Source organism: Morone saxatilis, unplaced genomic scaffold (assembly GCF_004916995.1).
Source record: "Morone saxatilis isolate NCDOM2014 unplaced genomic scaffold, NCSU_SB_2.0 Contig14, whole genome shotgun sequence".
Classification (NCBI taxonomy): domain Eukaryota; kingdom Metazoa; phylum Chordata; class Actinopteri; family Moronidae; genus Morone; species Morone saxatilis.
Window position 1 is genome coordinate 19,328,391 of NW_023339696.1, and position 14,580 is coordinate 19,342,970.

Sequence of the window (14,580 nt, forward strand, 5' to 3'; positions counted from 1 at the left end):
GGTCGGAGTCGAACCCATGGCCGCTGCAGCAAGGTGAGCTACCAGGGTGCCCCATCCTGTGATTTACTATCTCCATTTTATATATTTTGTTAATTTTGTCCTTCCATCTGCTTGGTTCAGTCAGACAACTCATGTTTGAAATGTTTATTGCAGCAGTACAACATAGTTAGAGTTTGGCTCCAACCAGATGTGTTTACATAGAGATATTGGGGAGTGATGAGCATATACCTTAAACCCCCAAATACCTTAAAGCTGGAGACTACGGGCGGACGCTGTGGTGGCGTTGGGGGCTTACAGAAAGGCAGATGCAGAGCAGCAGTGGGAGAGGAAGAGCTGGGACCGCCCGATTGTAAGGGTGTGTTTGGTTTGTGACTCTACTGTCGACCCTCTGCTGACCGTTCAGCTTTATCTCTCTCCGCTGACAGCCGGATACCCACTGGCCCCAAACTGGACTCTCCAGGGATTAGAGATTATGGAGGGGCAGAGCGACAGAGCTGTGGCTGTAATTCGGTCGTTCGTTTCTTACCTTACTTCTGCTGGTGGTCGTCTCCTGCAGTTTAACAGTGTCGTCTACCAGTGTGACCTGAACGTGTCCCACGACTGCAGTTTCTTCATTTGTCTTCCTACCACTCTCCTCCTCATCCTGTTGCCTTTGGGACAGATCACATACAATATAAACTGTCAAAAATACTGTACAAACTGTGTTTTTGCTCATTCTTAAAATTCTTGTCACCCTGAATATCAGACGTATTTAATGTTGCCCCCAAATTCTTATCATCATCCTTCAAAATGTCATAATAATCAGAGCAAAACCTTCCTGATTTCCACTTTCACGCATGTGTCACCCCATCAGATACTTACTGAACTCTCCCGGCAGTATCTAAGCTGTGCTCCACAGAGGAAACCAGCTGTTCCTGTGGCTGAGTCCAGCTGTTATTCTCCTCCAGAGGAGCGTCCTGCTCTGACGAGGCTCTTATTGGTGTGCAGGCAATGGTTTCCCTCCTGGTTCGAGCCCTCTGCCTCCAGGGGGCGGCAGTCAGCGAGCCCCCCTCCACACCTGAAGCCTGGCGTCTCTCTCTCCGGGGTGGTACAGGAATATCCTGCCGATCTGTGCTCACCGTCCTCTTTTGTATCCCTGCTTCCTCACAACCGCCGCCATTCTGCTCATGGCTGAATGGTGCATCCGTCTGACCGCCGTCCGTCCTGCTCCACTCTGGACCTCCAGAGCTGCTCTTCTTCAGGATTCCTCTCAGGCCTGGCTCGGAGTCGTGGCGCCGCAGGCCCTGCTGGGTAGGGCCACTGGGCTCCTCAGGCACGGGACCGGTGTCTGATCTTGGCTGTGAAAGGCGTATCTCACTGGGTTTTAGGTTGACAGACGAGGCCTGCTGTCTGTCAGACAGATGAGGGGACAAACAGAAGGCAGGAAGCTGTACGGGGCCTTTCTGGAGCTACGGAAGGGTGAGATACACATTGTTTTTAATTTGTGTTTTCAATTCAGTTTAGATTCATTTATTTTTCAGAGTGGGGGTGGCTTGTTTCAGTTTTAGTTTGTATTGTTTAAAAGTGTTAAGTTTTAGTTAGTTTGACTGTGTTTTATTATAATATGGGGAGTATTTGTCAGAGGCAAGACTGAGGAAGTTTCGGAGAGGTATTACAATATGAACACACTGACTCAACATATCTCAATAAATATATGCATCAAAGCCAAATTGTGTTGACAAATTGGACCAAATTGACAAAAGTTTTTAATTTATTTCAGTTCCTTTTGTAAGTACACAAAATAATTTCAGTTTTGTATTTTTATTTCAGTTGACTAAAATTGTTTTTCACACCTAGTTTTAGTTTTTAGCTTAAAAAATCATTAAAGCGATATCAGGGTGTCATGTTTGCATTATCTGAAATCTGTCTTCCCAAGATGAGTCTTTACTGCAGGGACACATAGAGTCTATCCTGAGAACGGTGTTATGAGGAGTTTTTGTATAACGGTTTTTATGGTATGAAACATGTAATATAAATATAGTTCTCACCAGGCTGACCTCCTCCACAGTGATGGGCTGTGTGCGGTACCGGGCCCCCTTCTGCCTTCGCCTCTCCGGGGGCCCCTCGGCAGGGCCGCCCGCCTCCCTCCCCGGCAGGGACAGTTTGTTGAAGAGGGCCAGCTTCTCGCTCATGCTCAACTTGCAGCTCTCATCGCCATCCTCCACTGACTCATCCTGCACAGACTGGGACTCCACTGGTGGTGCTGGTTTGGGGGCGCTGCAGGGAGTGCATGTGATATAAAACACGTTAATTACAAGATAGGGTTGTTCTTATGGTGAACAAATCTCATTAAAAGAATAGATCTTACTGTTGTTTGTGTATCCAGAACCTGATATATCTTATTCATCTGTGTCATATAACGCTCCAATGTCAGTGAGCCACACTGTTGCACTCTTCATCACCGTGAACACTCACACTGTAGTTTATTATGATCCCACATACACCACCTGGTGCTGGAAATACTCATTGTGAGTACCAAATGTGTATTCATCCGCAGCTTAAACCCTGTCAAATGCACTATTTATTCCAGTTTGAGTAACATTTGCTAATAACTACAGAGGTGATGATGATTCCCAACCTTTTTACCACTTGACCTGTTAAAAATAAATATATGTTGCCTTTATCAATCGTTTTTTTTGCCTCCTCGAATTGGTTCATTTGACTATTCAAATACTATTCAAAATATGGTTTTGTTTAACTGACCAATTTATTTTCTTCTTTCTTATCCTGTTAATCAGTGAATGACCCTTAAAATATTATCTTCAAAAAGTGGTCCAAACTCAAAAGCACACCAAATGTGTATTAATCCACAACTTATAAATTGATATATGTTAATGTTAATTCTCCAGTCAGTGCCCTTGTCCAAGGTACTGGCTCAGATCTGGATTTGGTCCTTGTGGCGCCGCACAGTGGCTGCCCACTGCTTCTTGTATTTACGATGAAGAGAATGAATTTCTCTACAGGGATTAATAAAGGATACTTACTTAACTTACTCTACTCCTGCTACTGTTGATACCCAGCTGTTTTAGGAAATCACTGAGCCTTTTAAAAACTATACAGCATATCTGTGACCTCTTTTTAAAGAGTCATGTCATTGTTGCTTTTGTTGACAGTAAGAAAAATCTAGAATAAAGCCAGCCGTACCCTTTTAAACACATGAAGGTCATCCCCAAATGGTTGAGCTAAAAATGGAGCAGATATCTAAAGCAGTGCCATGCCAATATTAGTTTGTACTGAGCATATAAACCATTAAGGATCCAACCAAATGTTTCTATATATATATATATATGTATTTCTGACACTTAAGTTAAAATCTCTCCCCATCCCCACCTGATTGCTACGATTTCCTCACAGGTGATTGGCTGAGTCAGAAAGCGATGGTCGTTGCCACGGCGGACCCTGCGCTCATGGCAGACGCTGCCTGAGCGAGGCTTCAGGAAGGCTGAGGCCTCGGGGGCAGCGGACTTCTCCAGCTCCTACAAAGGGGGAGAGGGGGGAGGCAGGGAGAACATGTTATTAACAACATTTTAAGGTTCAATGCCACCTTTTTTGTTTTTCCTCCAAGAGGTGGACCCCAACGTTCAGGTCAAATAGCAGCCACCTGCTAAATAAGTAATAAGAGAGACCACAAAAATGGCAGTGAAAACTCCCTCTCCTGATGTCTCCTGTTCTATTTGGATGGACAGAGGGAGGGAGGGGGGTCGGCTCGGGTAGCTGGTGAATAAAGCAGCTAGCTGTAAGGTGGAGCGCCTTGGCTACGTGGATAGAATGCCAGCCCAACAGGTCACAGTGTAACCGGAGCTGTGCCCAGCTTCGGTTACCCTCCCCGCCTGCCTCCGCAGAGAAGCTAATTATAACAGCTGCTGTGGTTGTTAATGGTAATATAGTGTCTGCCACATTTTCACCTGGTGCTCCATGACTAAAACTGTGCAGGAGGTGAAATGTAGGAATGCAGATTGTAACTGTTGAAGAGAAAATCCCACAACTTTGCTATAAAGGACAGGTGTATTCAGGTGTCTTTCTTTTAATATGTACAGACTGTAGCATTAAACTAAACTGTGGATCCGAGGGACAGCACCTGTTTGACCATTCATATCTCTCAACATGATCAGGTTGTGTTCTGCGCGCTCAGCAGTGGCTCACTCCACTCAGACTGTAAGGTGAGCAGCTGAGGTGACTGTCGATGACGGACGAGCCTTTCTCTTTAACGGTTCAATATATTACTCCACAACTCATCGCCAGCCCATAATACGAGCTTTTTAAATAAATCCAGTATGAGATGTCACATTGGCATATTTAACTATTAGATAAATCCACTGGTGCAGTCAGGGACTGTCCTTGAGTTCATACTCGAGAACACTGACGCTACAAACATAATGAGCCTATAGAAAATGTTGCATTGCTATAAATTAAACTTCCTAAAGGCACAGACACACAGAATCCGGCAAGGCCCCTTTAGATGCACCAGACCACTGACAAAACTGCGAGTTGCTTGGTTTCCGCCGCTTATTGCGGCTAAACAGTAAACTAATATTTCTGAAAACATTTCAGGTGAGAAAAAGGCAAAGCAGGGGCCGGAGTGAGCAACATAGAATAGAAGAAGAGTTTGGAGCAAGCGGTCAGCAGGCTTATGAGCCTCCCAGTGACCACGGCCTACGACACCATCGTAGGTCAGGTGAATTACAGCGGCTCCGAACAGGACCAGACACAGCGGGTTCAGGCGGAAACAGGAGAGGAGTGAGTTGATTTGTAAGTAACGTAATACCTATATCATCCATTGTATCAATCAGTCAGCGAGGATTTGTTTTTGTGAAGAGTTAAGTCTGCTTGCCGGCTGTTCTGACAAATTCAGAATCATTACCGCACTTTCTGTTATCATTTAAAAGGCAGCAGTTAAAATATATGTATTTAAATCATTCAATAAATATTTATTAATATTTTAATTAATATCATATATGTTCAACATCTAGTCGACTTTTGGCTACTAGTCCATGAGGAGAATCTTCAGTCGGGGCCAGCCCTCGTACTTAAACAGTATAGCTTTGGTACTTTCACTTAAAGCAGCAACAAGGAACTTGTTGTTGATTGTGGCGCCCCCCTGTGGTCAAAAGTGGTAGTGTTCCCACAGCCTTGTTTCATTGATGTCAAGAGGAATCCGACCCAATGGCCGGAATTAAGAATAACTACACAGAAAAGGCCAGTCTTGTCACTGATGGTCTGGTGTGCTTATGTAGCTCATATTGAGACATCAGTATTAAACTGAGACTATTTCATAACCAGTTAAAAACTTATTTTTGTAGGTTTAAATAAAGAATCTGAATACTTCTTCCACTGGATACATTTCAGTTTGCAGTTACATACTGGCAGCGATTCTGGTCAGATGAGTTGACGCAGGATCTGACATCCTGATAACAGTTTCATTTTCATGAGTAAACTTTCCGAAAGGATGATTCAGCTGTGACTGTACATGAATGAATGTTATTACATCCAAATAATCCGGTTATGAACAGCGGTGAGGGTCCTGTTTCAGTGCTGAGACAGACACAGACTCACTTTAAACAAAGACATCTTGGCTGCCACGCTCATCTTGGCTCTGTCGTCTGTTTTCACGTCAGCTGTGAGGGACAAAAACAGATAAATCCTCATGTCATTAAGGTAAAAGAAACATGGTAACAGTTTGTGACTCATCTTCAAACACTATCTGACAGCTATCAGCAGAGAGGAAAGGTGCTTTTAAATCAATACTCACTGAAAAATAATGTAATTTATGTTGATTCTCAACATTGGGAAGCAACTGAGTTCATTTACGCAAGCACTTGAGTAAGATTTTGAGGTATTTTCTGTAATATTCTGCAAATATTCTACTTTTAACTCCACTATATTTATCTAACAGCTATAGTAATATAGTTATAATCTCATATTAACATACACAATAATCTTATAAAATTAGTGTTTGGGGTCCCTCACTCATGTTTTAAATGTCTCTGAGTTGACAAACGGTTTAACTTAACTGTTTCCCAAAAGAGGCAAAATGATAAAAGTATATCTGTATATAAAGTAGTTCAAACCTGCTCAACTGTAAAATGCTGCTTACACATTTATGCATCAACAACACTACAGTACCTTTACTTTGGACACTTTAAGTATATTTTGCTGATACTAGTTCTAAGTAGGATTGTGAAGGCAGGACTTTTATTTGTAATAGAGTATTTATATACTATTGTAATGATGCCTATGTTCTTCCTCCACAAAGGTCTTGAATCAATCTGCATTTTAGTCCTGATATTAAATTAAACTTTGACCCACTCGTTAACTCGCTTAAAAACTCTCTGAACAACCCTTTTACAACCTCTCTTTACATACTGTGATATTATTTAGTCTAATCATAACCGTCTTTATGGAAGCAGGGCTGTAGTTAACAAGCATATAGATGAGGACACAACGAGGCCTGATGGGTCTTGAGACGGAGCCCTTTGTGTGACGCACTCACATAAAGAAAAAACAAATGAATACCCCTGATCTGTTAGAAGATAATAACTCATCCATGATTTTAGTTTATATAACGTCAAAATACAAAGTGTTTAATGAGATCCTAAAACTAAATTACACTATAAATGCATTAACCCAGCACATATTAGACAAGGAACCACATATAAACATAAGCTAAAAAAAATACTTTATAGTTAAAGGCACACCCTTCTACCCAGGGTAAACCTACCAAAAAACTATTAATAATAATAATAACTTTATTTTACATCATACTTTTACACTGGTCCCTTTGTTTACCTGGTAATAGTAATACTATTGTAACTAATTATTAAATAAATACAGTGTAAAAGTCCCTCTTGTTATAGCGTTTGTCTTGTTCCATTGCAACATATAAGTGCCCAAAAAGTATTTTATTGATATCCTTTATTTACTCCAGTGCAGTTAATTCATGTTTTTTTTTGTTTTATTGTTAATATTTATCTTTACTGATACTGCTTTTTTATTCGATCTCACTTCTATATGATTTTAATTGTCTGATTTTATTTTGCATTCTCCTGAAATGTTTTTAATCCTTCCTTCCAGCCTGTAAGGCTAAATAAAGTGTATTATTATTATTATGTATATAGTAGAATATTACATAATAATTAGTGGGCTGTAATCTATAGCAAGAAAAACAAACATGTGTGGAAAACTTTTGTCAGAAATTCAAGATGTGCCACATTTTAGAGTATCTACACTTTCAGTGTCTCAGCTTTAAGAGACTTATGTTTTGTTTGTGGAGTTAATATACAGAACTGCACATAAACATTACGACATATGGCCTTAAATGAGTCTTAATGGCATTAAAACTAGATTCAAGTTGGCTTCTTGTTTCTACTTGCTTGTAACCTTTTTATGGTGGGGGTTTAGAGTGGGGCTGACTGACCGGTGGTCCATTGCTCACATGGTTTTGGGAGACGTAAAACTGTCATCACTGAGGAGATCAACTATTGTGAGCCTAAAAATACAACCTGATTTATTTCATGAGCTATTAAATGAGTTTATGGAGGCAACTGTGCAAGTTGGATGCGCTCACAATATTTGTTTGGAAGCAGCAGCAGCAACAACAAAAACAGCAACAACATGATATTTGTTCCTTCTGCGGCCTCCTTAATATCTCATATAGGATATTCTCATTGTGTTGTTGTTGTTGTTGTTTGTCTCAAAACACAATAACAAACTATAATCTGAGCCAGGCAGCCTTTACCTTTAGAGTTCTCTTCTTCCTCTGCATCCAACAGCCTAGAAGAGTGAAGAGAGGCAGAACAGGAAGTCACCAGCTGGAATACGAACAGGGAGGTGATGTGGACTTTCTCTCTTTCAGGTCCTGCTTCAAGCTCACAGTGTGTGACTCTGTGCTTCAGTGTGCAGCTCAGACAGCCAAGATACTGTGTCATATTTGCATGCTCGGTAAAGCAGCACTGCGGAGGTCATGAAGGAGGACAAACACATGCAAACTACACCACCCGTGGGTATTTATGTAAAGTTGCTGCACCTCGGCCGAAGTATGACCGAAATATTTATTAGTGGAGTAAAATATCAAACACAAACCATTAGCAATTGAAAAGCTTTGTCTAAAAAAAACACATTCAGAATTGTTAAATGTGAGTGGGTCTCTTACATTTTGCATACACTACAACAACACTGCAAAAAGATCACCGCAAACAGCATCTTCTGTGGGAGAAACCACAGCAGGTGCCCTGACTGCAGCACACAGCCCCTACCCGCTGCTCTCCTCCATCTCATTGGCTGTGATCGGCTGTGTCCTGAAGCGTTCACTGGTCTTGCGACCGCCACCTGACCCGCCGGGGAGGTAACGCCGGGTGCGTCGCCGACCCCCCTCGGAGCCCGGCTTCACAGCCAGATCCAGAGAGGACGTAGGGCAACTGGTATCCGCACAAACAGAGCAGGAGGAGGAAAAGGGAAGAAGATGTTGAGGCGAGGATTGTCACAGAGGTACACAGGCTGATAGTGACAGTCTGGATCACACGCATGCAGGTGACCATACACTTTCTGGGGTCGCGCTCCGCTCCCCGTCTGCTGCAGAAGGGCACTTCTCAACTTGCCCACCGACACCCGAGTGTGGAGCTGTGGGGCATCGAGTCCAAGAGGGACGAGGTACCCCTCCCCACTCAGCATGCTGGCAGAGTCCTGGGAACCCTGCCTGGAGGGGGCGGGAGTGAGGGGAAGGAGGTGAGGATGCAGGATTTGGGGGGGGGTACGTAGGGGGAGAGGAACGAGCTCAGAAACAAAAGTACAATCCTGAACCTTTCCGTCAGGAGCTGCCAAATAAAAGCTCTGATCGAGGAAAAGGTGCAAAGCTGTACGTTTTTTCTGCTGGCAGCCTCTGTTTCATAATGCCAGATCCAAGAAAAAGCACCCAGACCACATGATGGGAAAAGTGTCAGGCTGGGAGAGAACCAACCAAATGCATAAGAAGAATCAGACTGGCTTTAAAACTCCCTGCTGGGACCCACTGATTTAGACCTCTCAGTTTTAATTAGTACCAAAAGGCCACAGAGCAACTGGTGAAGTCAAGGACCTGCTGCTGCTGCTGAAAGGTCGCTAGTAAGAAGCAGACCAAGTTTAAGACTGGTAACTGGACTGGAATAACCTGGTTGGATTATAAAATGGGTTAGCGTTCTGCTGCCAAAGGTAAAAATATTAAATGTTGTCATTGTCTTGTAAGTCTAACATCAAGCCGGATTTAACTCTCTGGTGCGAATCTAAAACAAATAGAACAGCAGCGTTCAGTAGCCGTGACTGAACAAAGGTAGCTCAGACTGTTGTGATGAAGAAGAGAGCAACCCACTCTTGTGCATATTCTGCATAATTTACATACAAAAGATCATCCCACATACATCTTGTACAGACAGACTGTGCACTATACGAACGTAGAGAACTACCTAAAATCCCTCTTTCTCTCTAGTTACTCTTCAGTGATGATATCAGCATGATGCTACGCTCTCAGGTGCTATTTTAGGACAACACCTACAGTGTGTATTGAAGTTAAGCTGGGAAAGGTTAAAGCAGGTGACAGGTGTCATTGGGGTGAGGAAGTGGGCACTCTGCTTTATTGGTGTTTGGACAAATTAAGCTCAAAACACCTGCCCCCCCCCCCCTAACATCCAGGCCCCAGATGAAGAGAACATACAGGCGCCTACACTGTGCTGTTGCTACGCAACACAAAACCTCTTTGGTTATTATTGAGGGTCATTGTTTTACAGACTTTTACAGCCGTGTCCTGAAGGGTTCACTGTATGTTTTCTGCAGTTTAAAAAGATGCTTACACACATTTTATGTGCACCATCAGTAAATATTTAAAGTCCCCCCTCCTCTTAAAAATCAGTTTTCCTTCTTTGAGCTTCACTGTGCAGAATGATGTACGTACAGAGTCTGACACTAAAAGGATGTTTTCATATGTTCTTATCTGCTGAAAGTGGAAAGTTTCTCTGTGCTCACTGAAAATTTTGATTTTAAGGGGCTACAAGCATCATCTGTGACATCACAAATAGTTTGGCAGTCCATCCTGGTCCAAGTATACTTCTACAAGTGTGATGTAGAAACTTGAAGCCACCAGTGCACAGACACTGAGATTTACAGTGACGTAGGAGACATTTTGTGTCCAGCAGGAAAACTTTAGAAATTAACTAAATTAGCATATCTTTAGATTCCGTAATGCCTTTTTAAGGATTTTAATGTGGAAATTATACTTTTCTTTGTGGAAAAAACATAACAGACACGCTTTAAAGCATTTGTATATATGTCATAATACGTGTCTGAAGGGGATCTTTAATAAAAAAACATTGTTGTATTTTATGGAAACATTAGCCCTATGTAGCAGCAGATGCTGTGATTTTTGCATTACTTTACGCATCCTTCACTCCAGACATGACTCACCTTCCCGAGTGGTTGGACTCTGCAGGAGCGTCAGCCTCTAATCCATTTGTAACCCCTCGCGTCCTGCCGTTAACCCGTTCACTGAGGCCATCTGAGTTCAGTGTCCCTCTGTGGGCTTGGGTCGCTGGGTCCTGCACCTCTCTCCCATCCCTCCTCACCCACTTGGTAGGGAGCTCCTCCATGTTGCCATAGCGTTCGGCCAGTTCTCGCCTCCTCTCAGCTTTATAACGAGCAATCCGCTCCGATCTGGGCTCCAGGACGGTGTTCTCCATGGCGTCCATGTCCTTCCAAAGGATTCAGTCGATTCTTTGCTCTTCAAATAAGCATTTAGGTAGAGAAAGCAGACGGGTTGTTCTCTCTCCACTTTTAAGCTAAGGCAAAACTCAGGAGCCAGACTTTACTCCAGTAAAATTCAGATTCCATCGGATCTAAAGACTTTCTTTGCTGAGAGTCCGCCAATCAAGGGTTGCAGAACAATCTGTTCCTTGGTGGGTGAGACATTGCTCCTGAAAGAAGGTACAAAAAACAGGTAAGCAACTTGCAGTTGTCGCAAACACAGCACATGCACGTCACTTGTGTGCTCTTCAGCAGTCTGTATGTCTTCCTAGAAAGGTAAATTTTAGTGAAAAGTGCATCTTTTATTTAAGTCTCTTGCTTGAGTCCATGTAAGATGACCTGCACCAGCTTGCAGTGCCATGCAGGAATCTCCCCTTGCACTGAAACTCAACACCACAGCAGCTCTGCTCCACTCTGGGTCCGGGCCTCTATGGCACTGAGTCTGCAGGCTTGTTGGTCTTTTCCCCAACCCTGGATGTAACTTAAGATGAACAGGTCACTGTTTTCTTGTTTGAATGCTCTTTAAGAAGCTGCATAGCCAGTTTAATTGTTGTAGGTCAATACAGAGCATGTTATCTGTCAAAAATAGATTGGTTATGGTTTTAAATTTGTTTAAATACACACGTGATGATCTGAATTATGACATGTTCCCAGGCAACGTTCACGCATAGATGAACCAAAAAAAGTCCCTGTTGGCCCTGTTGCCTGGAAGTGAATAAACAACACTGACAAAGCCTGAGGCTGTCAACCACATATAAATAGCAATGATATGACACGATTTGCATTTAAAGACAGCAGCTAACCATCAGCAAGGTTTACAAATGAGCTACTGTGTGTGCTCACAAATATCTACAAACATAAATGTGTGTTTGCATATGTGTCCGTGCGCTTTCCAAAACTGTGGGTGTCAGCATTCCTGATGCAGGAAGCACAATGGAGCCAGAACAAAGAGACGAGAGCCACGGACTTAGTACACCAGATAGATCTGCAGCAGGGCTGAAAGCTTCTGCTGGCAGCAGAACTCACAAAGTAAAAGATGCAACTTTTAAAGTTTATTTTATTTGCTGCTCACTGTCAGACTGCTGGAAAGAAAATATTGAGTGAGCAGACAAAAGAGGTGTAGATTGTGGAGCCTGAATGTCAAAATCTGCACAACTACTGATCAGATCTGATCGGAAACACCCAAAATATACACATATAAAGTCATATTGAATCAACTTAACAGCACCTTTGCAGACACTGTCAGCAGGTTAGTGAAGACCTGACATGACCACGCCACAGAGAGCTTTAATGAGCTAAACTGTAACACTCAGTGATCCCTGACATGACACAACAAGCTCAAGGACCGGTGTTCTGTGTATCTGTGTCGGCACTTCAAAACACGTGTACATGTGCTTTGAACAAAAACAGTCAGCCAACCGGAAGAGGACAACTCACCTCCCTGTGCAGACCCAGAGGGAGCAAGCCACAAGCCACCCCAGCCTCACTGACGCCATGCTCCTTTATGTTTTTGCTGGCAGAACATGAGTAAGAGTTGACAGTGGCCACACTTGTTTAAAGAGTAGAAGTCATGTGACAAGCTGGAGGATTGTCGATTGGAGGGGGGAATGCCATCGAGGCTCAAAGGGGATCACGGCCTTCTAATCCAGCAACACTAGTTGACACTACCTATGTAATAAAGCACACAGGACCCATTCGACTCAGACAGGGAAACTTCAACAGCGGTTTAATATTCAAATGAAAATGTCAAGAGGGTTCAACCAAAGGCCATTAGTGCTGAGCTAAAGATATAAATTCAGATCATCCACTTAACAGAACCTTAAAAACTCCAGCACCAGTGTTGGGTATATTTTACAAGCCAACTGTTGGTTTTATAGTGGAGACATATTAGCTGTTACATAACAAGAGGACCTCAGTGTCCAGCAGCAGCACAGTAAACCAGATTAAAAGGCTGGCCAAGAACAATAAGCCTCCACCCAATTACACCTGTCCTGGCTGGGCTACCTGCACGTAAGCCCCCTATGGAGCACCATAATTCAAGGGCAAATACTCACAGGCCTTCACTACATACTTCCACTGGATATGTGAGTACAATGTCGCAGCATATAGCATGAATATGCAAAGGTTACATAGCCAAGCATTGTCCAGGAGTAAGACAGGGATGTGAGAAATGGACATCAGCAGCTGCAGTCGCCGTTATGCCTTTGTCTGCTCTCTACACTGAAGGCATGTGGCTGCAGGGCAAAGAGTAAGAACTCATGCAACCATAATCCACTTGTTGGCTATGAACGGGATGTGGCACATTAACAGCTGCTCTGATGGCAGTTTTTACATTACACACATTATTTAGACGAATTTGTCCGACAAGTATCTGCCGAGAATGTCAAAGAGTTCATACTGAAGAAAGATGGAGATGGTGAGAACATTTCAAATTCTATCACAATTGCTGTCGTAGTGTCCGGACACATTTACAGCAACATACATATGAGAAGTAATAAAGAGTAGCACGCTATTATAAACATAAAGCGGTAAGATTAAAGGTTGTTGTGGTTTCATTCATGCGTAATTCGTGCGTAAATTGCGCGTAAAACATGTTTTTCCACCAGTAAACATTAAACAGCCAAATCTTCGTTGCCTTTAGATCAATTTTGACAATATTACCTAAAACATTTTACACAAAGGCTCACAGAGTAACTGAACACCACAACTTCCACAGCACGAACTTCAGAACAAACACCAACAAGATGAGAGACCGTAATAAGGTGATAAAATATTCAGAAGTTGGCTCCAGGCTACATTTTCAAACGGTAAACTCACTATTAGAGACAATGAACGCAGAATAAAGTCACATGTGTACTTACATGCAGTGCGCGGCCGTGTGAAGTGGGCCTGAGTGGTGCCGCTGCCCTTCCTCAGACCGGCGGTCCCTCCCCACTGGCCCTTCACTACACGGACTGTCGCTCCAAATGTAGTCACACTCGCAGCTGTGGAGCGCTCTCCGTATTAAGGGGGGTGATTATAAATAGATGGACGGACCGTGGGACGCCCCTTCCACTGTCCGGGAGGCAGCCGAGACACGCTGCTGTCGTCGAGCTGCTGTGGAGTCTACAGGTGAACGAGAGCTGCACTTCAGCTCAGGTGTGGGTTGGTAATTTGATTTATTGCGGATTTATTTTTTTACTAAAATACATCATCATCCAAAACCTAAAGCTATCTATATATGTCTTTATATGTAATATGTCAAAATCTAGTTTGAAGACTTTATACTATGTTGCTCTCATGGCTCTAAGTCCTAAAACAGTTTAATTAAATGACCACAAAGTAACTGACCCATAGAAAACCTCTGTGGACATTTATTGTTCCAGCACTGGATACACTGGTTGGTTTCTGGGTCTCTGTTAACACAATATAATGAAGCTGCTGTGTATGTGTGTGTGTGTATGTAGTGCACTCACTAGTGCACGCAGTTGTTCTGTCTGTAAAGGATTAATTAACAACTTTCAATGGAAAATGGAAAAACAAACTTACTTTAAAAAGAAATGGTTGAACTTCTTGTCTTCTGTCTCCTGCTTCAACATTTCTAAATCTCATGTACTTCTATTACTTTACATATTTCACATTATTATATTTTAAAACACAAACACACATTATTCACAGCCAGATACTGATAGAGATGAGTGGAATTTGTGTTAACTGACTGTATATTTACCCTGCTGTGTTGTTATATTTACTGTTTTGGGGGTCCAGACCACTATGCTGTTTCAGCACTGCCCCCTG

General features: G+C 42.8%; 1 protein-coding gene across 7 annotated transcripts in view; it reads right to left on the bottom strand.

The window, feature by feature from the left end:
- svilc (supervillin c) overlaps positions 1-13,821 on the bottom strand; it is a 30,856-nt gene extending 17,035 nt beyond the window's left edge. For 6 of the 7 annotated variants that reach the window (XM_035654588.1, XM_035654593.1, XM_035654592.1 and 3 more), the window contains exons 1-10: positions 13,665-13,821; positions 10,468-10,973; positions 8,576-8,731; positions 8,292-8,453; positions 7,775-7,809; positions 5,593-5,654; positions 3,370-3,515; positions 2,028-2,256; positions 862-1,448; positions 527-650 (exon numbers count right to left, since the gene is read on the bottom strand). In XM_035654588.1, the coding sequence (XP_035510481.1) occupies positions 527-650; positions 862-1,448; positions 2,028-2,256; positions 3,370-3,515; positions 5,593-5,654; positions 7,775-7,809; positions 8,292-8,453; positions 8,576-8,731; positions 10,468-10,748 (1,782 nt within the window). In that variant the 5' untranslated portion in view covers positions 10,749-10,973; positions 13,665-13,821. The remainder of the gene's footprint in view (positions 1-526; positions 651-861; positions 1,449-2,027; positions 2,257-3,369; positions 3,516-5,592; positions 5,655-7,774; positions 7,810-8,291; positions 8,454-8,575; positions 8,732-10,467; positions 10,974-13,664) is intronic. The other variant, XM_035654594.1, reaches the window with a different exon arrangement.
- Positions 13,822-14,580: the final 759 nt, after the last annotated feature.